At 42.4% G+C, this 24,824-nt stretch overlaps 1 protein-coding gene across 2 annotated transcripts; it reads left to right on the forward strand.

Moving 5' to 3' along the window:
* Positions 1 to 5,122: 5,122 nt before the first annotated feature.
* Positions 5,123 to 24,810, forward strand: si:ch211-244b2.4 (ZnF_C3H1 and WWE domain-containing protein). 2 transcript variants are annotated; one of them, XM_031797485.1, is made up of 9 exons: positions 5,123 to 5,234; positions 16,613 to 16,722; positions 18,554 to 19,205; positions 19,442 to 19,586; positions 21,348 to 21,483; positions 21,762 to 21,882; positions 22,355 to 22,433; positions 23,129 to 23,334; positions 23,542 to 24,810. In XM_031797485.1, exons 1-9 carry the CDS (start codon positions 5,183 to 5,185, stop codon positions 23,595 to 23,597), a joined length of 1,557 nt encoding a protein of 518 aa, XP_031653345.1. In that variant the 5' UTR covers positions 5,123 to 5,182; the 3' UTR covers positions 23,598 to 24,810. The 2 variants fall into 2 exon arrangements, with proteins under 2 accessions (XP_031653345.1, XP_020331491.1); XM_020475902.2 differs by having other exon boundaries at positions 18,554 to 18,713.
* The last annotated feature ends 14 nt before the right edge of the window (positions 24,811 to 24,824 follow it).

A 24,824-nucleotide genomic window follows, 5' to 3' on the forward strand; every position in this document is an offset into this window, starting at 1 on the left:
CGTTTTACAGTGATGAGTGGAGGTTGTTTGACCGCTGACCCATTACGGATGCAGGCAATGAGGCAGTGATCGCTGAGATCTTGGTTGAAGACAGCAGAGGTGTATTTAGAGGGGAAGTTGGTTAGGATGATATCTATGAGGGTGCCCGTGTTTAAGGCTTTGGGGAGGTACCTGGTAGGTTCATTGATAATTTGTGTGAGATTGAGGGCGTCAAGTTTAGATTGTAGGATGGCTGGGGTGTTAAGCATGCTCCAGTTTAGATCGCCTAGCAGCACGAGCTCTGAAGATAGATGGTGGGCAATCAGTTCACATATGGTGTCCAGAGCACAGCTGGGGGCAGAGGGTGGTCTATAGCAGGCGGCAACGGTGAGAGACTTGTTTTTAAAGAGGTGGATTTTTAAAAGTAGAAGTTCAAATTGTTTGGGTACAGACCTGGATAGTAGGACAGAACTCTGCAGGCTATCTTTGCAGTAGATTGCAACACCGCCCCCTTTGGCAGTTCTATCTTGTCTGAAAATGTTGTAGTTTGGAATTAAAATTTCTGAATTTTTGGTGGTCTTACTAAGCCAGGATTCAGACACAGCTAGAACATCCGGGTTGGCAGAGTGTGCTAAAGCAGTGAATAGAACAAACTTAGGGAGGAGGCTTCTAATGTTAACATGCATGAAACCAAGGCTATTACGGTTACAGAAGTCGTCAAAAGAGAGCGCCTGGGGAATAGGAGTGGAGCTAGGCACTGCAGGGCCTGGATTCACCTCTACATCGCCAGAGGAACATAGGAGGAGTAGAATAAGGGTGCGGCTAAAATCAATAAGAATTGGTCGTCTAGAACGTCTGGAACATAGAGTAAAAGGAGGTTTCTGGGGGCGATAAATAGCATCAAGGTATAATGTACAGACAAAGGTATGGTAGGATGTGAATACTGTGGAGGTAAACCTAGGTATTGAGTGATGAAGAGAGAGATATTGTCTCTAGAAACATAATTGAAACCAGGAGATGTCGTTGCATGTGTGGGTGGTGGAACTAATAGGTTGGATAAGGTATAGTGAGCAGGACTAGAGGCTCTACAGTGAAATAAGCCAATAAACACTAACCAGAACAGCAATGGACAAGACATATTGACATTAAGGAGAGGCATGCTTAGTCAAGTGATCAAAAGGGTCCAGTGAGTGGAGAGGTTGGTTGGGGGTCACGGCGATTTAGACAGCTAGCCAGGCCATCAGTAGCAAGCTAGCATAGGATGGAGGTCTGTTGTTAGCCACCTCTTGCGTTCCGTCAGTAGATTAGTGTGGTTCCATGTGGTAGAGGGGATTAATCCAAATCACACAACAACAACAAAAATAAAAACAATAGATATAGTTATAGAGGCCCAAGAAGAAAACATAATAATAATAATAAAAAATAAAAAATTGTCCGATTGTCTATTCAGATAGCAGCCGGTAAGACAGCTAACGGTTAGCAGGCCGCAGATGGGCGTTCCGGTAACGTCGCGACGGAGGAGCCAGCCGGATCTCCTTCGGGTAGATAACGTCGGCAGTCCAGTTGTGAAGGCCCAGTGGGGCTCCGCGTAGGCAGTAAAAAGGGTCCAGATAGGTGACTGCAGCCCAGTAGTGATTGATGGAACTCAGGAGTGATTGACGGAGCTGGCTAGCTCCAGAATAATTTATGTTTGCTCCGGAATCGACGAAAGCCAATAGTCACACGGATAGCACCTAGTTAGCTGTGAGATCCGGGTATGAATGTCCAGAGAGCAGTTGAAATCCAGGGACATGAGGAGAAAAATTGGTCCGGTATGTTCCGTTCCGAGCTGCGCTGCGCAGTACAAAACTGGCGATAGATTTTCGAGCTAAAGGATAGCTGATGACCACAAACCGTGGTTAGCTGAATACTAATGATTTGCCAGTAAAGAAGCTAACTAGCTTCTGAACTAGCTTCTGATTAGCTTCTGGATTAGCTTCTGGGCTAGCTTCTGGCTAGCTCCTGGCTAGCTTCTGGCTAGTTTCTGGCTAGCTTCTTGGAGTTTCTGGCTAGCTTCTTGGAGGATTACAGATTTGAGGTAAATAATACTTTTTTATAAATATAAATTGGTGAGGTGGGTTGCAGGAGAGTGTTTTGAAGATGAGTTGATGGAAAATAAAAATAAAATGTATGTGAAAAAAGTTGTAAATATATATATATATATACAGGACACGACAAGACAAGGACAAAAAGACGTCTGAACTGCTATGCCATCTTGGTTGAAGTGTGAAGACTGTGCACACGTACCACATACTACCATTCTTCACCTCACATGCGCAAGTGCCACTGCCTACATCAGAACGTTTGATTACTAAAGCTGTAAGATATGCAGCGGGTCACAGTCTAGCTAGCGGCTCAGGTACATATTCAGGACGAATTCTGTGTTCTACACATATCAAATCAAACTTTATTTGTCACATGCTCCGAACACAACAAGTGTAGACCTTACCGTGAAATGCTTACTTACAAACACTTAACTCAAGAAGAGTTAAGAAAATATTTACCAAATAAACTATAGTAAAAAATAATAAAAAGTAACACAATAAGGCTATATACAGGGGGTTCCGAGTCGGTGACGTCACTTACAGGTTAGAGGTAATTTGTACATGGAGGTAGGGGTGAAGTGACTATGCATAGATAATAAACAGCTAGTAGCATCAGTGTACAAAACAAATGGGGGGGGGTAAATGTAATAGTCTGGTGGCCATTTGATTAATTATTCAGCAGTCTTATGGCTTGGGGGTAGATGCTGTTAAAACTTTTTGGGATCGGTGTCCTTTCCACGAGACAGTTGAGCTAACGTAGGCTAATGCTAAAAGCATGAGGTTGTAAGTGTAACGGATGTGAAATGGCTAGCTAGTTAGCGCTAAATAGCGTTTCAATCGGTGACGTCACTTGCTCTGAGACCTTGAAGTAGTAGTTCCCCTTGCTCTACAAGAGCCGTGGCTTTTGTGTAACGATGCTTCGTGGGTGACTGTTGTTGATGTGTGCAGAGGGTCCCTGGTTCGCGCCCGGGTATGGGCGAGGGGACGGTCTAAAGTTATACTGTTACATTGGTGCCGTGACCCGGATCACTGGTTGCTGCGGAAAAAGGAGGAGGTCAAAAGGGGGGTGAGTGTAACGGATGTGAAATGGCTAGCTAGTTAGCGCTAAATAGTGTTTCAATCGGTGACATCACTTGCTCTGAGACCTTGAAGTAGTAGTTCCCCTTGCTCTGCAAGAGCCGTGGCTTTTGTGGTGCGATGGGTAACGATGCTTCGTGGGTGACTGTTGTTGATGTGTGCAGAGGGTCCCTGGTTCGCGCCCGGGTATGGGCGAGGGGACGGTCTAAAGTTATACTGTTACATAAGTAACAAGAACATTTCCCAGGACATAGACATATCTGATATTGGCAGAAAGCTTAAATTCTTGTTAATCTAACAGCACTGTCCAATTTACAGTGGCTATTACAGTGAATAAATACCATGCTATTGTTTGAGGAGATTGCACAATTTTGAACATAAAAGTTATTAATAAACAAATTAGGCATAGTTGGACAGTCTTGATACAACATTTTGAACAGAAATGCAATGGTTCATTGGATCAGTCAAATATTTTGCACATACACTGCTGCCATTTAGTGGTCAAAATGTATATTGCACCTGGGCTGTAATAATACATTATGGCCTCTATCTCCATTTCAGAGATGGTACAACAACAAAAAATCTAAAGAACGGTTGTTTTTTTATTTGTATTATCTTTTACCAGACTATTGTGTTATATTCTCCTACATTCCTTTCACATTTCCACAAACTTCAAAGTGTTTCCTTTCAAATGGTACCAAGAATATGCATATCTTTGCTTCAGGGCCTGAGCTACAGGCAGTTAGATTTGGGTATTTCATTTTAGGCAACAAAAACAATTTGGGAAAGGGGGCGAATCCTTTAAGAATTCCTGAATAACTGAGCCTGCCAGAGCATGTGTGGCCACATTTGAATTGGATGACTTGGGAGAAGGATGATCTGCAACAGACAGCCCATCTCAGTATATTCCCATGTAGCTCATCTGGTGGAGCATAGCGCTTGCACCATAGTTGTGGGTTTGATTGACACGGGGTACCAGTACGAAAAAAAGAATTAAAATGTATGCACTCACTACTATGAGTGGCTCTGGATAAGAGAGTCTGCTAAATAATGAAAATGAGTATCAGAAGTAAAAATACAGTCAGTCTGGCCTGCTACTGTGCCTTTCTACACCTTATAAAATTGTCGAGAGTAGACTCACAACTGATCCTAATGGAATGAAACATGCAAAATCACAGGGCTTTTGAGCCGTTGTTCAAATGACACAGTATATAGTATATGGCCAATGGCTAAGGGCTGTTCTTATGCACAATGTAACACGGAGTGCCTGGATACAGCTCTAAGCCGTGGTATATTGGCCATATACCACAAACCCCCAAGGTGCCTTATTGCTATTATAAACTGGTTACTAACATCATTAGAAGAGTAAAAAGTAATGTTTTGTCATACTGTACCAGTGGTACATTGTCTGATATACCATAGCTTTCAGCCAATCAGCATGCAGGGCTTGAACCACCCAGTTCATAATTAAGCAGTAATGCACGAGGAGGTGTGGTATATGGCCAATATATCACGGCTAAGGGCTGTCCTAAAGTACAACGCAATCGGAGTGCCTGGACACAGCCCTTATCTGTGGTATATTGGCCATATACCACAAACCCCCAAGGTGCCGTATTGTGATTATAAACTGGTTACCAACCTAATTAGTGCAGGGAAAACAAATGTTTTCTCATAACCATGGTATACGGTCTGATATGTCAGCCAATCAGCATTCAAACCACAAAGTTTATAATTAAACTTAGTGCAAGGAAAAGGCAGTGCATAAGGGAAGTACTAAAACACCTTGATTATAGGGGAGGCGCATGCAAGCAGATGGGGACATTTGAATAGGATGGAAGAATTATATCGTAAAACAATGCAAGAGAGTCAATGTAAACATTGGAAAAAAAACACACTACCACCGCCTGTGCCCAATTTTTTTTAAACACACACAACCCTCCCCAAAGCAAAATAAAAAAGTTTGACAACCCCTGCTCCGTAAATTTCGATCTGTCCCTAATGTAAAATGATTGAGCAAGCTTCACTGGTTTGCGGGCTATTCAATGGAAAACGAAAGCTATTACTGTTCTCCCATGGCGTCCAGCAGCGTAAATGGTAAGACGCATTACATATGAACTGATTCGATTATTTCCTTACAAATGTTTTATTTTATTATATCCCCTTCCCTTGTAATATTTATGTTTCATGTCAAGCGATATGATGCGTGAATTGTTGTTGTTTCGTGTCGGACAGACGGCTTTGATTCAATAGGTCCTAGCCAACTTGACAACACGTTAAAGTTAATTTAGGTGTTTTATATAAAATTCACATTTCTATGTTTACTTTGTTCTCAGGTATAGTCGTTATGGTAAAGTTACTATGATAGTAGGATTTTGTTTCTAGGAAATTATAACATGCTTTCACTTTCATTTCTGTAATTCATAACAATGTCCTATAATGCTCAGGATAGACAAACTGGTAGACTGAAAACAAGGAAGCCATGCCTATACGCAGCTTCACTACTACACGACCAAAAGTATGTGGACATCTGCTCCTCGTACATCTCATTCCAAATCATGGGCATTAATATGGAGTTGGTCCCCCCTTTGCTGCTATAACAGCCTCCACTCTTTTGGGAAGGCTTTCCACTAGATGTTGAAACATTGCTGCAGGGACTTGCTTGAATTCAGCCACAAAAGCATTAGTAAGGTCGGGCAACTGATGTTGGGTGATTAGGCCTGGCATGCAGTCGGTGTTCCAATTCATCCCAAAGGTGTTTGATGGGATTGAGGTCAGGGCTTTGTTCTTCCACACCGATCTCAACAAACCATTTGTGTGTGGACCTCACTCTGTGAATGGGGGCATTATCATGCTGAAACAGGAAAGGGTCTTCCCCATTGCCACAAAGTTGGATGCACAGAATTGTCAAGAATGTCATTGTATGCTGTAGTGTTAAGATTTCCCTTCACTGGAACAAAGGGGTCTAACCCAAACCACGAAAAACAGCCCCAGACCATTATTCCTCCTCTAGCAAAGTTTACAGTTGGCAGTATGCATTGGGGTAGGTAGCTTTCTCCTGGCATCCACCAAACCCAGTTGGACTACCAGATGGTGAAGCGTGATTCATCACTCCAGAGAAAATGCATTTCCACTACTCCAGAGTCCAATGGCGGCGAGCTTTACACCACTGTCATTGCGCATGGTGATCTTAGGCTTGTGTGCGGCTGCTCGGCCATGGAAATCCATTTAATGAAGCTCCTGATGAACAGTTCTTGTGCTGATGTTGCTTCCGGAGACAGTTTGGAACTCGGTAGTGAGTGCTGTAACCTAGGACAGACAATTTTTACATACTTCAGCACTCGGCGGTCCCGTTCTGTTGTTGCTCCTAGATGTTTCCACTTCACAATAGCAGCACGTACAGTTGACCGGGGAAGCTCTAGCAGGGAAGACATTTGACAAACTGACTTGTTGGAAAGGTAGCATCCTATGACGGTGCCACGTTGAAAGTCACAGGTCTTCATTAAGGCCATTCTACTAACAATGCTTGTCTATGGAGATTGCATGGCAGTGTGCTTGATGCCATACACCTGTCAGCAATGGGTGTGGCTGAAATAGCCGAATCCACTCATTTGAAGGGGTGTCCACATGCTTTTGTATGTATAGTGTAAATCAAAATCCTTCTTGTCAATTTAACCAGGTCCATATTGCTGTTATCAATTGTGGGAAACACATTTAACACTGCATTCAGTCTAAACCCCATAATAAGCAGGAGGACAGCATTACACACTGTAAAACTGGATACGTTCTAGCTTCTCAAACATTGAGGGGGGAAAAAGGAAGTTAAGAAACTTAAATAGCTGAAGTGAGCAGTACTATCTTCATATGAGTAAAACAAATGCACTTTCTTTTGAGTAAGGTATACTTACATTTAAGCCTCCAGTGTACCTTGCCTTTGAATTGTAGAGTTACCTCCCATGACTGTATTTGTTAATGAGAGATTTAGTTGTTGAATTTGTTCATTTTCAGTCCTGTGGCCTTCACCAAGTGAGTTCCTAGGCGAAGATCATTATAATTGAGCTATGACATACAGTATACCTTAACATAAGGCCTTAAACCGTGGCCTGAAACTCATGGTTTACAGGACTGAAACTCATGGTTTACAGGCCACAACAGGCCTGTAAGTAGGGTTGCAAAATATATTGTTTAAAGTAATTATCAAAACCAGAGAATGTTTCAAACAAAACTATGCTCATCCATATCAAATGCTTTTAAAATATTTATAAGGACACTATAGTATATGACATCTAAGACCAAACAAATATTACAAATGTGTCTCCCTCATGAATCCCATGTCCAGTCATACTTTGGGTCTCAGTGTGTGTCCCTAAACATCATTTAGTCTCAGCTGCAGCGTTCAAATTGTGGTCAGCGTGTGACTGTGAATCACAGCTTTAAAAACAGAGTTACGGACCATTGGAGGCTTGGGCTGCTTGCTCTCAAAGTGCTATAAAAGGTCATGTACAAATTGGAGGACATAATAATCTGTGGCTTAGATGGAATTCAAAGTTGACAAAGGATAAACTGAGCAATGTAATGCAACAAACTACTACACATGAAAGACTGTACCAGACAGGCCAGGGCCCGGTTAGAACCTTCGTGGGAGCATCGTTAAATCTCCGAGCTGTTTCCCAAAACCATTTTTACTGAAGTTGCACTTAAACGCTTGTTACTTACCAAATGCCTCAGACCACTCGTAACACAGCTTAGTGCGTCGTTAGAGGTGTTTTTCCCTACCGTATCACTTCACACAGATCTCTGCTAAACAAAGAATCAAGATACTTCTGCCTATGACTTCAGAACTAAGTTGAATACAAATGCAGAGTTGCCAATGTCTGCAATTGTTACAAACAAGCGAAGGATACAAATATGCTTCACATGAAAACTGAGATGACTGCATTAAAAGATAAATAGTCTAGTGTAGTGATGTTTAGTTTGCGAATGATTCATTATTCTTGAACCACTCTACTGAGTCGATATGATCATGATATGTTTTCTGAGTGAGTCATTCGTTTGACCTGCTATTGCTGGCCTCAATGAGTTCTACAGCAGGAGTAATTGCAGATCGCTATTAGGGGCGTTTTCTGATGTCAAGTTACACCTATTGATGCTCGCCATTGGTCTGTGGCCTTTTCTTTCACATCGGGGACAGATGTTGACAACTGTTGCATTGTAGCTAGTCCTAAACCAAACTCTTTTCCTAACCTTAACCTCATTCACCTAACCTGCCACATGAATTATCCTAACCTGCTTTGTAAACAAATCATCTGTGTCACGAAACAATCAAATTTGTCACATGCGCCAAATACAACAGGTGTAGACCTTACCGTGAAATGCGTACTACCAAGCCCTTAACCAACAATGCAGTTCAAGAAATGGAGTTAAGAAAATATTTACTTAAATAAGTTACACAATAAAATTACATAACAATAACGAGAATATGTCATTTCGCGGGAGTACAGGTTAGTCGAGGTAATTTGTACATGTAGGAAGTGGTAAAGTGACTATGCATAGATAATGAACAGCGAGTAGCAGCAGTGTAAAAACAAGAGGGGGCGAGGTAGGTAACACCAATGGGCATTATCTGATATCAAGGAATGACGACATCAAAAAAAGCCCTCAATTGCATCTGCAATTACACCATATTGGGGTCAGCGGTGTTCCGACCACAAACTGTCTGTCATATGCTGTTGTCACGAACCGGCTCGAAGTTCGTAACAAAAACGGAGGCAACGTGGAGATAAGGAATAACAAAATATATTTATTAACTGAAGTAAATTAAATTAACAATGATGTGTGTAGTCAGTAGTCAGTAGTGTAGTGAGTGTTTGCGTGCATAAATGTGATAATGAGGGGTGTTGAAAGGTGCCAAAGCAAACAAACGGGCCACAAAAATGCCACAGCCAAAATCTATAAGTGTGTCTGCAGAGAGAGAGTCTCGTCAATGAATGGAGAAAGATGTGTATTTATCCCGGGACACACCCGGGCCCAGGTGTCCCATGTCTCTGACGACCCTCCCAGTTCCGTCCACCGACATCCTAATAAGGAAAAAAAGTGCAAAGAGAAAGGTTATGGCAGACAGAGTGGGAGGGTCACCCCCCCCCCCCCCCCGCCCCCATAAAACCGAGGACCAACAAGGACCCCGGAACACCATACCAGTAACAAACCAAATACAGCCCTGGATCCTAGTAAGTGACCCAGACTGCGTCCCAAATTCATAAGGGGCTACGTGTTCACACTTTCACTTGCCCCAGCCAAGCTCGACCTCCCCAGACCTCAGCAACCTTTGCACACAGGAAGTAACCTTTAAGAGGAAAGACAAAAACGAGACCAGAAAGGAACAGACAGGAGCGACAGAACAGGACAATACCAAACAAAATAAACAACGGTCAGTCACGTAGACATTCAGGAACAGGGCGCACAAGAGAGAGCGTCAGCAACAAGCTCCAACAAAAAGAACGTCTCAGGGTCCTTCTCATTACATTTTGGCAACATACGTACGTTTCCAACAATATCAAATGTGTCCGGTAGAGGTCGACCGATTAATCAATACACAAGTATATATTTTTAAACCTGTATATTTAGTTAATATTGCCTGCTAACATGAAATTCTTTTAACTAGGGAAATTGTGTCACTTCTCTTTTGTCCCGTGCAAGCAGTCAGGGTATATGCAGCAGTTTGGGCCGCCTGGCTCGTTGCGAACTGTGTGAAGACAATTTATTCCTAACAAAAACCGTAATTAATTTGCCAGAATTGTACATAATTATGACATAACATTGAAGGTTGTGCAATGTAACAGCAATATTTAGACCTAGGGATGCCACCCGTTAAATAAAATACGGAACGGTTCCGTATTAATGACCTAAGGCTCGTATTTCTGTGTGTTATTATGTTATAATTAAGTCTATGATTTGATATTTGATAGAGCAGTCTGACTGAGCGGTTGTAGGCAGCAGCAGGCTCGTAAGCATTCATTCAAACAGCACTTTTGTGCATTTCAAGCATTGAGCTGTTTATGATTTCAAGCCTATCAACTTCCGAGATTAGGCTGGTGTAACCGATGTGAAATGGCTAGGTAGTTAGCGGGGTGCGTGCTAATAGCGTTTCAATCGTTGACGTCACTCGCTCTGAGACCTTGAAGTAGTTGTCCCCCTTGCTCTGCAAGGGCCGCGGCTTTTGTGGAGCGATGGGTAACGATGCTTCGAGGGTGGCTGTTGTCGATGTGTTCCTGGTTCGAGCCCAGGTAGGGGTGAGGAGAGGGACGGAAGCTATACTGTTACACTGGCAATACTATAGTGCCTATAAGAACATCCAATAGTCAAAGGTATATGAAATACAAATGGTATAGAGAGAAATAGTCCTATAATTCCTATAATAACTACAACCTAAAACGTCTTACCTGGGAATATTGAAGATTCGTGTTAAAAGGAACCACCAGCTTTCATATGTTCTCATCTTCTGAGCAAGGAACTTAAACGTTAGCTTTTTTACATGGCACATATTGCACTTTTACTTTCTTCTCCAACACTTTGTTTTTACATGATTTAAACCAAATTGAACATGTTTCATTATTTATTTGAGGCTAAATTGATTTGATTGATGTATTATATTAAGTTAAAATAAAAGTGTTCATTCAGTATTGTTGTAATTGTCATTATTACAAATACATTTTTATTTAAATCTGCCAATTAATGGGTATCAGCTTTTTTTGGTCCTCCAATAATCGGTATCGGCGTTGAAAAATCATAATCGGTCGAACTCTAGTGTCTGGGGCACGACCGAAAGAGGAGCGACCCCTAGGTAAATCTGGGTCACCTTCCCAGAGCAAACTCTCTCGCCAGTTTGTACAACGCGATTCAAACCAGAGCATACCAGACCTATTTTCTGTACATATCCCCAGATTCCTACCGCAAGCTCTGGACCTTTTCACCTGGATCATCGCAGCTAGCTAACTGCAATCTGAGTGACTACTCCTGGCTAACTTCTGTCCCGAAGCAAGCACCAATTAGCCTGGAGCTAGGCCCATCTCCCGGCTAGCTGAAGAGGCCCACCAGCCACTCCTGAGCTACAATACCCGGACCTCTTCTTCTGCCGGTACGGGGCACGGAACCCCGCCAATCCTTCATGACTGGACTACCGATGTAATCTGCTCGAGGGATTACTCAACTGGTGCCTACGTCTTGACGTCCTCTAAATGTCCATTTGCTAGCTGCGGCCCGCTAGCTGTCTAGAGCATATTGGACTGTTAGCTGAATAGATCCACTATACCTATTTTTCCAATTGGACTTGGACTCCTCTGATACTCAGAACCTTAGTACTGGTCTATCGACGTCACCACACGCGGAGGCTAAAACAGACATTCCTCTGTCTTGACGTCCCTCTAAGGCCCTTCTGCTAGCTTGGTAGCCCCGGACTGCTAGCTGTCTGAATTGCTGTGTCTCTACCAGCCCAACCAATCACTGGACCCCTATGATCACTCGGCTACGTATGCCTCTCCCTAATATCAATATGCCTTGTCCATTACTGTCCTGGTTAGTGATTATTGTCTTATTTCACTGTAGAGCCTCTAGCCCTGTTCGATATGCCTTAACCAACCATTTAGTTCCACCTCCCACATATGCTGTGACATCACCTGGTTTAAACGTCTCTAGAGACAATATCTCTCTCACCATTACTCAATGCCTAGGTTTACCTCCAATGTACTCACATCCTACCATACCTTTGTCTGTACATTATGCCTTGAATCTATTTTATCGCGCCCAGAAACCTGCTCCTTTTACGCTCTGCTCTGAATGCACTAAACGACCAGTCCTGGTAGCCTTTAGCCGAACCCTCATCCTACTCTTCCTCTGTTCCTCTGGTGATGTAGAGGTTAATCCAGGCCCTGCAGTGCCTAGCTCCACTCCTACTCCCCAGGTGCTCTCATTTGTTGACTTCTGTAACCGTAAAAGCCTTGGTTTCATGCATGTTAACATTAGAAGCCTCCTCCCTAAGTTTGTTTTAGTCACTGCTTTAGCACACTCTGCCAACCCGGATGTCCTAGCTGTGTCTGAATCCTGGCTTAGGAAGACCACCAAAAACCCTGAAATTTCCACATTTTCCGACAAGATAGAACTGCCAAAGGGGGCGGTGTTGCAATCTACTGCAGAGATAGCCTGCAGAGTTCTGTCTTACTATCCAGGTCTGTACCCAAACAATTCAAGCTTTTACTTTTAAAAATCCACCTTTCCAGAAACAAGTCTCTCACCGTTACCGCTTGCTTTAGACCACCCTCTGCCCCGGGCTGTGCCCTGGACACCATATTTGAATTGATTGACCCTATCTATCTTCAGAGCTCGTGCTGCTAGGTGACCTAAACTGGGACATGCTTAACACCCCGGCCACCCTACAATCTATGCTTGATGCTCTCAATCTCACACAAATTATCAATGAACCCACCAGGTACAACCCCAAATCCGTAAACACGGGCACCCTCATAGATATCATCCTAACCAACTTGCCCTCCAAATACACCTCTGCTGTTTTCAACCAAGATCTCAGCGACCACTGCCTCATTGCCTGTATCCGTAACGGGTCTGCGGTCAAACGACCACCCCTCATCACTGTCAAACACTCCCTAAAACACTTCAGCGAGCAGGCCTTTCTAATCGACCAGACCCGGGTATCCTGGAAGGATATGGACCTCATCCCGTCAGTAGAGGATGCCTGGTTATTCTTTAAAAGTGCCATCCTCGCCATCTTAAATAAGCATGCCCCTTTCAAAAAATGTAGAACCAGGAACAGATATATCGCCCTTGGTTCTCTCCAGACCTGACTGCCCTTGACCAGCACAAAAACATCCTGTGGCGTTCTGCATTAGCATCGAATAACCCCCGTGATATGCAACTTTTCAGGGAAGTTAGGAACCAATATACACAGGCGGTTAGGAAAGCTAAGGCTAGCCTTTTCAAGCAGAAATTTGCATTCTGTAGCACAAACTCAAAAAAGTTCTGGGACACTGTAAAGTCCATGGAGAATAAGAGAACCTCCTCCCAGCTGCCCACTGCACTGAGGCTAGGAAACACTGTCACCACCGATAAATCCACTATAATTGAGAATTTCAATAAGCATTTTTCCACGGCTGGCCTTGCTTTCCACCTGGCTACCCCTACCCCGGTCAACAGCCCTGCACCCCCCACTCGCCCAAACCTCCCCATTTCTCCTTCACTCAAATCCAGATAGCTGATGTTCTGAAAGAGCTGAAAAATCGGGACCCCTACAAATCAGCCAGGCTAGACAATCTGGACTCTCTCTTTCTAAAATGATCTGCCGAAATTGTTGCAACCCTTATTACTAGCCTGTTCAACCCCTCTTTCGTGTCATTGGAGATTCCCAAAGATTGGAAAGCTGCCATGGTCATCCCCCTCTTCAAAGGGGGAGACACTCTAGACCCAAACTTCTACAGATCTATATCTATCCTACCCTGCCTTTCTAAGGTCTTCGAAAGCCAAGTTAATCCCACTGTACCTTCTCCGCTATGCAATCTGGTTTCAGAGCTGGTCATGGGTGCACCTCAGCCACGCTCAAGGTCCTAAACGATATCATAACTGCCATCAATAAGAGACATTACTGTGCAGCCGTATTCATCGACCTGGCGAAGGCTTTCGACTCTGTCAATCACCACATTCTTATTGGCAAACTCAACAGCCTTGGTTTCTCAAATGATTGCCTCGCCTGGTTCACCAACTACTTCTCAGACAGAGTTCAGTGTGTAAAATCAGAGGGCCTGTTGTCTGGACCTCTGGCAGTCTCTATGGGGTGCTACAGGGTTCAATTCTCGGGCCGACTCTCTTCTCTGTATACATCAATGATGGCGCTCTTGCTGCTAGTGATTCTCTGATCCACCTCTACGCAGACGACACCATTCTGTATACCTCTGGCCCTTTTTTGGACAGTGTGTTAACTAACCTCCAGACGAGCTTCAATGCCATACACCTATCCTTCCAACTGCTCTTAAAGTAAAACTAAATGCATGCTTTTCAACCGATCCATCTCCCTCACTAGCTTTAAGCACCAGCTGTCAGAGCAGCTCACATATCACTGCACCTGTACATAGCCCATCTGTAAATAGCCCATCTAACTACTTCATCCCCATACTGTATTTATTTATTTATCTTGCTCCTTTGCACCCCAGTATCTCTACTTGCACATTCATCTTCTGCACATCTACCATTCCAGTGTTTAATTGCTATATTGTAATTACTTCGCCACCATGGCCTATTTATTGCCTTACCTCCCTTATCCTACCTCATTTGCACACACTGTATATAGACTTTTCTACTGTATTATTGACTGTATGTTTGTTTATTCCATGTGTAACTCTGTGTTGTTGTTTGTGTCGAACTGCTTTGACTAATCTTGGCCAGGTCGCAGTTGTAAATGAGAACTTGTTCTCAACTAGCCTACCTGGTTAAATAAAGGTGAAAAATAAATCAATAAAACACACACTGACCACTCTTAGTTTTAAGTTCCAACCCAGTAATAACTGTAGATAGTGATTCTGCAAGGGTAGAAAAGAAAGGACATATTATAACACATGATCACATTTAAAAGGAATAAGGCTATACACAGATACAACTCGACTTAACTGAATGATAATGCAGCATAGAAAAATATGACTGACAATAGCAGGATAAAGCTGCAGTCTTTACTGCTACATAACACAGATCCGATATGCACACATAGACTGAAGTGTAATGTGGCCCGAAAGTACACGTGTCCACCGCACGTTAAGAAAACTGTCACTAAACCAAGTTAATGGCGGACAGAGCGAGAGCGCTCTTTAACCAACTTAACCATGATATACATGGTCATTAAGATGCTGAAATAGTGAGCAGGCTGTACAGTATAACAAGAACTCAGTATAGAATGGAACTACCATCTTACAAGTAAGGCATAATCATGACACAAATACACAGTATATGACACAGGGGAAAGGTAGCTAGTTAGCCTGGCTAACTGGCTCGTAAGTTAGTAATGACGATGTACATAATTATGTTACAAAGTCCCCCCCGACAGCATGTAATATACAAAGCATTAGGAACACCGTCCTAATATTGAGTTTGATCCCTATTTGCCCTCATAACAGCCTCAATTCATGCGGGCATGGACTCTACAAGGTGTCGAAAGCGTTCCACAGGGATACTGGCCCATGTTGACTCCAATGCTTCCCACAGTGGGTCAAGTTGACTGGATGTCCATTGGGTGGTGGACCATTCTTGAAACTGTTGAGCGTGAAAAACTCAGCACCTTTGCAGTTCTTGACACCCTCAAACCAGTGCGCCTGGCACCTACTACCATACCCCGTTCAAAGGAACTTAAATCTTTTGTCTTGTCCATTCACCCTCAGAATGGCACACATACACGATCCATGTCTCAATCGTCTCAAGGCTTCAAAAATCCTTCTTTAACCTGTCTCCTCCCTTTCATCTACACTGATTGAAGTGGATTTAAAGATGCACTATGCAGAAATAGCTCCGCCTTTTCCTGTTTGCCAAAATTCGAATAGTTCTCCTAATTTCAGTTTATGTGGCTAAACAAGCAAGTGTAGTCTAGAAAGTCATTGTACCATCTAAACCGCCATAAAATATATTTTACATAACCAAAATATTGCATTTTCAGCTGTTTGAAGCTGGTGCACAAAACCCAAAGTAAAAGACGCAAAACTAAACTTAAGAACGGGAAGCATAGAAATAGCGCACATAGAACAGATCTACCGCTTCTAAGACTTGCTTTCGATGCGAAGGACAGTTTATGTAATGGAAAAGGCAGGTGTTACTAGTGTTTTGTACACTCAGTGTACATCACATTGAAAATACTCACTCATATTATTCTCCTAATTTCCACAAGGGGCCTGCATTTTACATGTAGCTCCTATTTTTGTGATTTGCTTTTAACAATGGAAAATTATTTATTTGTATGTTGTGCCTTTCTGATTGTATATTTTTTGTATAATATAAAACAACACTGCCATAAATGCATATAAAATAACAAAACAGGTACCAATTAACGAAGAATAAAATATTAAATGTATTGTGTAACTGAACTGCTACTGTTTTTTAGGTAGCATTTATTTGCGTTACAAAATACTTAAAATATTTCCCAGTCTTTACATTTTTCCCTACAATGCAATGTAATATACGGTAACCTACTGTATTCAGCTTACACAGTTTGTTACTGTTGATTATACAGTTATTTTCTGTGACAATTACAGGATTTTTTTTTACAGTGTACAAAACACAATTTGATATCACACTGGTCCAATATCACACTGGTCCAATATCACACTGGTCCAATATCACACTGGTCCAATATCACACTGTAATCACAGCTTCTCTTCTATTTCCTATTATTCTGTTAAATTCTATTTTATTTATATTCTTTTTTCCCTGTCCAGACCCTAGTCAAGGGAACAGCTACCAGGAGAACTTCAGCTGCTCTGAGAGTAACTCTGAGAGCAGTGCTACAGAAGAGGAATCAGACAGTGATGCAGCAGGAACCCGACAGGTCAGAACTAAGTCTGTAAAAATATCAAGCATCCTTTTTTTTTAGTAGTTTCGATCTGGGGCTCAAATTAAACATTTTATGTAAAAAATAAAATAAAATAGGCCTGTACAAATGAACTGTTCAACTTTACAAATGGAACCCCATATAATTCCTTCTAAAAAGAAAAATGTGAACTATCTATGTAATATGGTAATTTAGCGAATGGTTTTATCCAAACACTTATAGTTAACAGATATAGTGCCTTTTTCAGACCCCTTGACTTTTTTCCACATTTTGTTACATTATAGCCTTATTCTAACATTTATAAAATGTATAAATTTTCCCCCTCATCAATCTACACACAATACCCCGTAATGACAAAGCAAAAACAGATTTTTAGACAGTTTTGCAAATGTATAAAAAAAACAACAACTGAAATATCACATTTACATAAGTATTCAGACTCTTTACTCAGCACCTTTGGCAGTGATTACAGCAATGAGTCTTCTTGGGTATGACGCTACAAGCGTGGCACAATTGTATTTGGAGAGTTTCTCCCATTCTTCTCTGCAGATCCTCTCAAACTCTGTCAGGTTAGATGGGAGCATCGCTGCACAGCTATTTTCAGGTCTCTCCAGAGATGTTCGATCGGGTTCAAGTCTGGGCTCTGGCTAGGCCACTCAAGGACATTCAGAGACTTGTCCCGAAGCCACTCCTGCCTTGTCTTGGCTGTGTGCTTAGGGTCGTTGTCCTGTTGGAAGGTGAACCTTCGCCCCAGTCTGAGGTCCTGAGTGCTCTGGAGCAGGTTTTCATCAAGGATCTCTCTGAACTTTGCTCCGTTCATCTTTGCCTCGATCTTGACTCGTCTCCCAGTCCCTGCTGCTGAAAAACATCCCCACAACACGATGCTGCCACCACCATGCTTCACCGAAGGGATGGTGCCAGGTTTCCTCCAGCTGTGATGCTTGGCATTCAGGCCAAAGAGTTCAATCTTGGTTTCATCAGACCAGAGAATCTTGTTTCTCACGGTCAGAGAGTCTTTAGGTGCCTTTTGGCAAACTCCAAGTGGCCTGTCATGTGCCTTTTACTGAGGAGTGGCTTCTGTCTGGCCACTCTACCATAAAGGCCTGATTGGTGGAGTGCTGCAGGGATGGTTGTCCTTCTGTAAGGTCCTCCTATCTCCACAGAGAAACTCTAGAGCTCTGTCAGAGTTACCATCGGGTTCTTGGTCACCTCCCTGACCAAGGGCCTTCTCCTCCGATTGCTCAGTTTGGCCAGGCGTCTAGCTCTTGGAAGAGTCTTGGTGGTTCCAAACTTCTTACATTTCAGAATGATGGAGGCCACTGTGTTCTTGGGGACCTTCAATGCTGCAGACATTTTTTGGTTCCCTTCCCCAGATCTGTGCCGTGACACAATCCTTTCTCAGAGCTCTACGGACAATTCCTTCTACCTCATGGCTAGGTTTTTTTTCTGAAATGTACTCTCAACTGTGGGACCTTTTAAAGACAGGTATGTGCCTTTCCAAATCATGTCAAATCAATTGAATTTACCACAGGTGGACTCCAATCAAGTTGTAGAAACATTAAGGATGACCAATGGAAACAGGATGCACCTGAACTCAATTTCGAGTCTCATAGCAAAGCGTCTGAATACTGAATGTAAATAAAGTATTTCTGTTTTTACAAACCTGTTTTTGCTTTGTAGTTATGAGGTGTGTAGATTGCTGAGGATTTAAAAAAAATAATCTATTCCATTTTAGAATAAAGCTGTAACGTAACAAAAATGTGGAAAAAGTCAAAAGTCATGCTGTCATATCTATTTCAGTTTAATTGATTATATTATATTTGATCAGGATCAGGAAGAGCCTTGCCGGTACTACAACAGTGGTCACTGCCGGGATGGGAAAAGGTGCCACTACCTACACGTCTGCAAATACGCACTGAGAGGCAACTGTCGCTATGGAGCCAAGTGTCGCCTCAAGCACCTCAGCTCCTCGTCTGACAGTGATGGAGGTAGTGGGAGGAGGGAAAGGAGGAGGTCTTTATCTGGAGGGAGAAGAGGAGGCGGTGGGAGAGAAAGGAGGAGGTCTTCATCTGGAGGTAGAGGAGGAGGTGGAAGGAGGGACAAGAGGAAGTCTTTATCTGGAGGTAGAAGAGGAGGTGGGAGAGAAAGGAGGTCTTCATCTGGAGGTAGAGGAGGAGGTGGAAGGAGGGACAGGAGGAAGTCTTCATCTGGAGGGAGAGGAGGAGGTGGGAGAGAAAGGAGGTCTTCATCTGGAGGTAGAGGAGGAGGTGGAAGGAGGGACAGGAGGAGGTCTTTATCTGGAGGGAGAGGAGGAGGTGGAAGAGAAAGGAGGTCCTCATCTGGAGGGAGAGGAGGAGGTGGGAAGAGGGACAGGAGGAGGTCTTTATCTGCAGGGAGAGGAGGAAGTGGGAGAGAAAGGAGGAAGTCTTCATCTGGAGTGAGAAGAGGAGACCGGGCCAGGGAAAGTTCTTCATCTAGAGGTGAGACGTGTACTAGGCTGTAATAGGGTCAGAGAGGAAGGGAGGGAGTCGACATGTTTGCTTCCATTCAATCCATAAACCTTGAAATGTTAATTGACCAAGACTGAAAATGGACAATGGCCTAATCAAGTTATTATGTTTTTGTTTGTGACCATGAACAGAGATATTTATGGATGCAACGAATGAGTGTGTTGTGAGTGTAATTGACCTGTATCCATTTTGTGCTCCACTGTCAGGGGCTCAGCGTGACATTAGCGGGCCATACAAATGGCAGTTGGAAGATGGACATGGCTGGAAGGACATAGCCAACGATCACATTTTGGAGGGACAGTACTCCCAACCCAACATTAAGGGCATCAATATCTACAACACCCCCTACGGGTAAGGTGACATTAGCGGGCCATACACCTGATGGTGTTAGTTTTGTTCAGAGCCAGATAGGCTTGTTCATAAAATTTGATCTGACCTTCATCTAAGTCACAACAATAGACACACACGGTGTGCTTAAAATAATAACACACAAATTATTGTTATTTTCTTGTCTATATTGAATACATCATTTCAACATTCACAGTCTAGGTTGTAAAAGTATGTGAACCCCCTAGGCTAATGACTTCTCCAAATGCTAGTTGGAGTCAGGAGTCAGCTAACCTGGAGTCCAATCAATGAGACGAGATTGGAGATGTTGGTAAGAGTTGCCCTGCCCTATATAAAATCCTCACAAAATTTGAGTTTGCAATTCACAAGAAGCATTGCCTGATATGAGCCATGCCTCGGACAAAAGAGATGTCAGAAGACCTAAGATTAAGAATTGTTGACTTGCATAAAGCTGGAAAGGGTTATAAAATTATCTCGAAAAGCCTTGATGTTCATCAGTCCACGGTAAGACAAATTGTCTATAAATGGAGAAAGTTCAGCACTGTTGCTACTCTCCCTAGGAGTGGCCGTCCAGCAAAGATGACTGCAAGAGCACAGAGCAGAATGCTCAATGAGTTTAAGAAGAATCCTTGAGTGTCAGCTAAAGACTTACAGAAATCTCTGGAACATGCTAGCATCTCTGTTGATAAGTCTAAGATACATAAAACACTAAACAAGAATGGTGTTCATGGGAGAACACCACGGAAGAAGCCACTGCTGTCCAAAAAAAACATTGCTGGACGTCTGAAGTTTGCAACCTGGATGTTCCACAGCGCTACTGGCAAAATATTCTGTGGACAGATTAAAACTACAGTTGAGTTGTTTGGAAGGAACACACAACACTATGTGTGGAGAGAATAAGGCACAGCACACCGACATCAAAACCTCATCCCAACTGTAAACTGTGGTGGCGGGAGCATCATGATTTGGGGCTGCTTTGCTGCAGGGCCTGGACATCTTGCTATTATCGACAGAAAAATGAATTCCCAAGTTTATCAAGACATTTTGCAGGAGAATGTAAGGCTGTCTGCCAATTGAAGATCAACAGAAGCTGGGTGATGCAACAGTAGAATGACCCAAAACACAAAAGTAAATCAACAACAGAATGTCTTCAACAAAAGTAAATAGGCCTTCTGGAGTGGCCCAGTCAGAGTCCTGACCTCAACCCGATTGAGATGCTGTGGCATTACCTCAATAGAGCGGTTCACACCAGACATCACAAGAATATTGCTGAACTGAAACAGTTTTGTAAAGAGGAGTGGTCCAAAATTCCTCCTGACCGTCGTGCAGGTCTGATCTGCAACTACAGAAAACGTTTGGTTGAGGTTATTGCTTTCAGAGGAGGGTCAACCAGTTATTAAATCCAAGGGTTCACATACTTTTCCCACCCTGCACTGTGAACACAGTGTGTTAAGTAAAACATGAAAACGTATAATTGTTTGTGTGTTATTAGTTTAAGCAGACTGTGTGTTTCTATTGTTGTGTCTTAGTTGAAGGTCAGATCAAATTTGATGACCATTTTATGCAGAAATCCAAGTCATTCCAAAGGGTTCATATACTTTTTCTTGACGCTGTATATATATATATATATATGGGTTTGGTTGACTGATCTAAAGTCTTTCAAGGATTTTGAAATAATTATTTTGGTAATTGAGACTCCCACCCCTCTCCCTATGTCTGTTCGTCTCTCTCTCTGTCTTGTCTCTTTCTATTCTCTCCCTGTAGCAAAGTGAGTATTGATTTCAAGGCGATGAGAGTCCGCGGTAAGAATAATCTGAGAGTGAGGCGTTTGGATGGTCAGCAGACAGAGTGGATCTGGTTCTACTCTAGTAGCAAAGGCTGGACCAAGTATGGAGAAAAGGTACAGCAGAACACCAGGCAACAACCCCAAGTGTACTGTTATCTTTAGAAACTGAACTTAGGAACATGCCAGGGTTGAGGTCAATTCCATTTCAATTCAGTCAATTCAGGAAGTAAACTGAACCATGGAAACCTCTTCTGGAACTCTGGAATCCTCTTCTCCACTCTTAATTCAGCTTAGAAACATAATATCATATGACATGTAATGCTATTGAGAGAAAAAAAGTGTCACAGAAACCATTGTTGAGTGACAGGAAGAGTGTTTGTCTTTTCTCTCAGGATTCCAAGGGAAACTCAGGCCCCATCCAGAGTTCTGAGATCGAGAAGAAATTCCAACTCAACCGTAACGGTTCTCCTACGTTCAACATCGGCTCTGATATCTTCAAGATCCGATTCAGACGTGAGTCGGACTGAAAGAAACCTCAGACAAACACTTATATTGACATTAAAACTTTCATGTCAAATCAATCAAATCACATTTTATTTGTCACATGCGCCAAATACAACTGGTAAAATCTTTCCCGTGAAATACTTACTTACGAGCCCTTTCCCAACAATGCAGAGTTAAAAAGTAAGAAACATTTGCTAAAGAAAAAAAGGAAATAGTAACACAATAAAATTACAATAATGTGGCTATACAGTATATATATATATATCTAAAAACACATACATACAGCGCCTGTTATAGAGCTCCGGGATGTACTGGGCCGTACGCGCTACCCTCTGTAGTGCCTTGTGGTCGATGCCAAGCAGTTGCCAGTCTGTGACTCACTCAAAACAGAAAGACTCAACGTAACTGGGAAAGTGAAAATATGTGAATAAAACATTTCTGTGTTGCTTATTAGTTTCTCTGTTCATTATGTGTTTGTCAGAAATGAGACAGGTGAGCGGCAAGAGGAAGAGGAAAGTTGTCCGTCGTCCAAAGTACCAACCACCTCAAAGCGGAAATCTGTAAGTTCAAACACAATCAAACGGATTGCCCCTTTAGGAGAAGACATCGACTGTTCCATAGATAAAAACCCTCATTATTTGAATGTATTGATATTTTACTTGAGACAAACGAATCGGTCTGATTGAACATAATCGGTCTCTCTGATTGAACATAATCGGTCTCTCTGATTGAACAGAATCGGTCTCTCTGATTGAACAGAATCGGTCTCTCTGATTGAACAGAATCGGTCTCTGATTGAACAGAATCGGTCTCTCTGATTGAACAGAATCGGTCTCTCTGATTGAACAGAATCGGTCTCTCTGATTGAACAGAATCGGTCTCTCTGATTGAACATAATCGGTCTCTCTGATTGAACAGAATCGGTCTCTCTGATTGAACAGAATCGGTCTCGCTGATTGAACAGAATCGGTCTCTGATTGAACAGAATCGGTCTCTCTGATTGAACAGAATCGGTCTCTCTGATTGAACAGAATCGGTCTCTCTGATTGAACAGAATCGGTCTCTCTGATTGAACAGAATCGGTCTCTGATTGAACAGAATCGGTCTCTCTGATTGAACAGAATCGGTCTCTCTGATTGAACAGAATCGGTCTCTGATTGAACAGAATCGGTCTCTCTGATTGAACAGAATCGGTCTCTGATTGAACAGAATCGGTCTCTCTGATTGAACAGAATCGGTCTCTCTGATTGAACAGAATTGGTCGAGTGACGTCTGCTTTCCAGAGAGTGAAGATGTCTCCAGCGGGCCAGAGTGAATCTCCAGAGTGGCAGTTTGGGGGGAAAAGTGGGCACTGGCACACCTTCAAAGACAGTGCTGACATTGAAGACCAGTACCAGAAGGACTTCAATGGATCCATGTCCCTCACTGTCAAAGGACAGGCCTACAAGCTGGACTTCTCAGGTAGGAGGCCTCAAGACGTGTGTCGCCTTGCAGATGATGTGTAAATCATATTAGAGGAGACACAACTTCAGTGGGATCTCTTTTGAAGGTCATCATTCTCATAGTAGGTCTTAATCAATGAGATTTTCTAGAAAAGGAATGGCAATATGTAATGACTATGTATTTAGGCCTTGTCTGAAGCATTCTCTAAATGTCTGTCTTTTGCAGCCATGAAGCAAACCAACCAGTCTACAAGGGCGACGCGCTTCATCAGGCGTGTCTAGAGAGCATGATGAACAACGCAACATCAGGCGTGTCTAGAGAGCATGATGAACAATGCAACATCAGGCGTGTCTAGAGAGCATGATGAACAACGCAACACTCCGACATCATCATTGCCTGTTTATTTTAGGGGAAGTAGAATTGTTGGGTTGCTATTACATGCAATATGTTTACATGCAATAACCTGCCATTAGCTCACGAACGGGAATACATGCCTATTGCCGAAAAGGACTACAGATATTGGATATACTCCTGTACACACTGTGTATGAAACAACATGCACAATAACAAACTGTTTACCTTTTTCTGTGTGTTTTGTTGTTGTTGCCCCGCAAAAGCAAAGTGCATTATCTGCAAATTTGGTAAAAAAACATTTGTTCTGTTGTAATGGCCTGGTGCAATATGTGATAATAAGGCATTTAGTTTCCTGACAAGAACAACCCAGTCAATCAGAATATGTCATGAAGTACCAGAAATTGCTGTATGTCTGGACAGAAAAAGACTTTGAAGTCAGATTTGGCTGTTAAATATTTTAAGCAGATATTGCACTTTGCCTTTGTAGGGTATACATGTATGAGGGATGCTGTAGCAGACGGCCATGATCAAGTAACTGGGACATTTAGTTAGATAACATTTGTGTGCATGATGTTGAAATGTAGGTCATACCTTTTATCTCAGGTGTTGTTCGAAAATTCGTGAATATTCAAAGCCCTCATTAAATAAGCCTTAATATTTAAATTTAATCATTTATTTGAATCAAGGGTCATAGCCAATGATGTATATACCCATCATTGGTCATCTAGCTTGTGTTCATTTCTAACATTACCCCTAGATTAGTTATATTTTTATTGGTGCAATAAATGCTCAGAAGAACTGTGAGTAAACAAATCCTGTTACAGTTTGACATTCAGCAATGATGAATTGATTATGTTTTATGAAAATCAATGCAATACAATCTACAGTAATGTGGTAGTAACAATGTTGGAATAACACTGCGTTAAAATGTTCCTAAAAATGGGCTGACGCTTGTCCTAGGTACCTTAATGTGATTGAAAGCTTAAACTGCCGTATTGTTACTGTACACAATGAATAAAGACAAAAACAGTATGTTTCCATGTAATAAGGTTTTGATTAAAAGCAGAATAAATTGCAATGATTTTATTTTGTGTTCTGGTAGTTTGCATGATTGGTTCTAATAAATCTGCGTTTCACCAACCCTTTGTTCATCT

This window comes from Oncorhynchus kisutch, linkage group LG19 (genome assembly GCF_002021735.2).
Source record: "Oncorhynchus kisutch isolate 150728-3 linkage group LG19, Okis_V2, whole genome shotgun sequence".
NCBI classification, from domain to species: domain Eukaryota; kingdom Metazoa; phylum Chordata; class Actinopteri; order Salmoniformes; family Salmonidae; genus Oncorhynchus; species Oncorhynchus kisutch.

Excerpts from the sequence above, each read along its gene's own strand:
- si:ch211-244b2.4 (XM_031797485.1), top strand. The coding sequence starts at position 5,183 with ATGGAAAACGAAAGCTATTACTGTTCTCCCATGGCGTCCAGCAGCGTA. Across the intron at positions 5,235-16,612 it reads GGCGTCCAGCAGCGTAAATG|ACCCTAGTCAAGGGAACAGC; the intron begins GTAAGACGCATT and ends TTCCCTGTCCAG. Across the intron at positions 23,335-23,541 it reads CTACAAGCTGGACTTCTCAG|CCATGAAGCAAACCAACCAG; the intron begins GTAGGAGGCCTC and ends TGTCTTTTGCAG.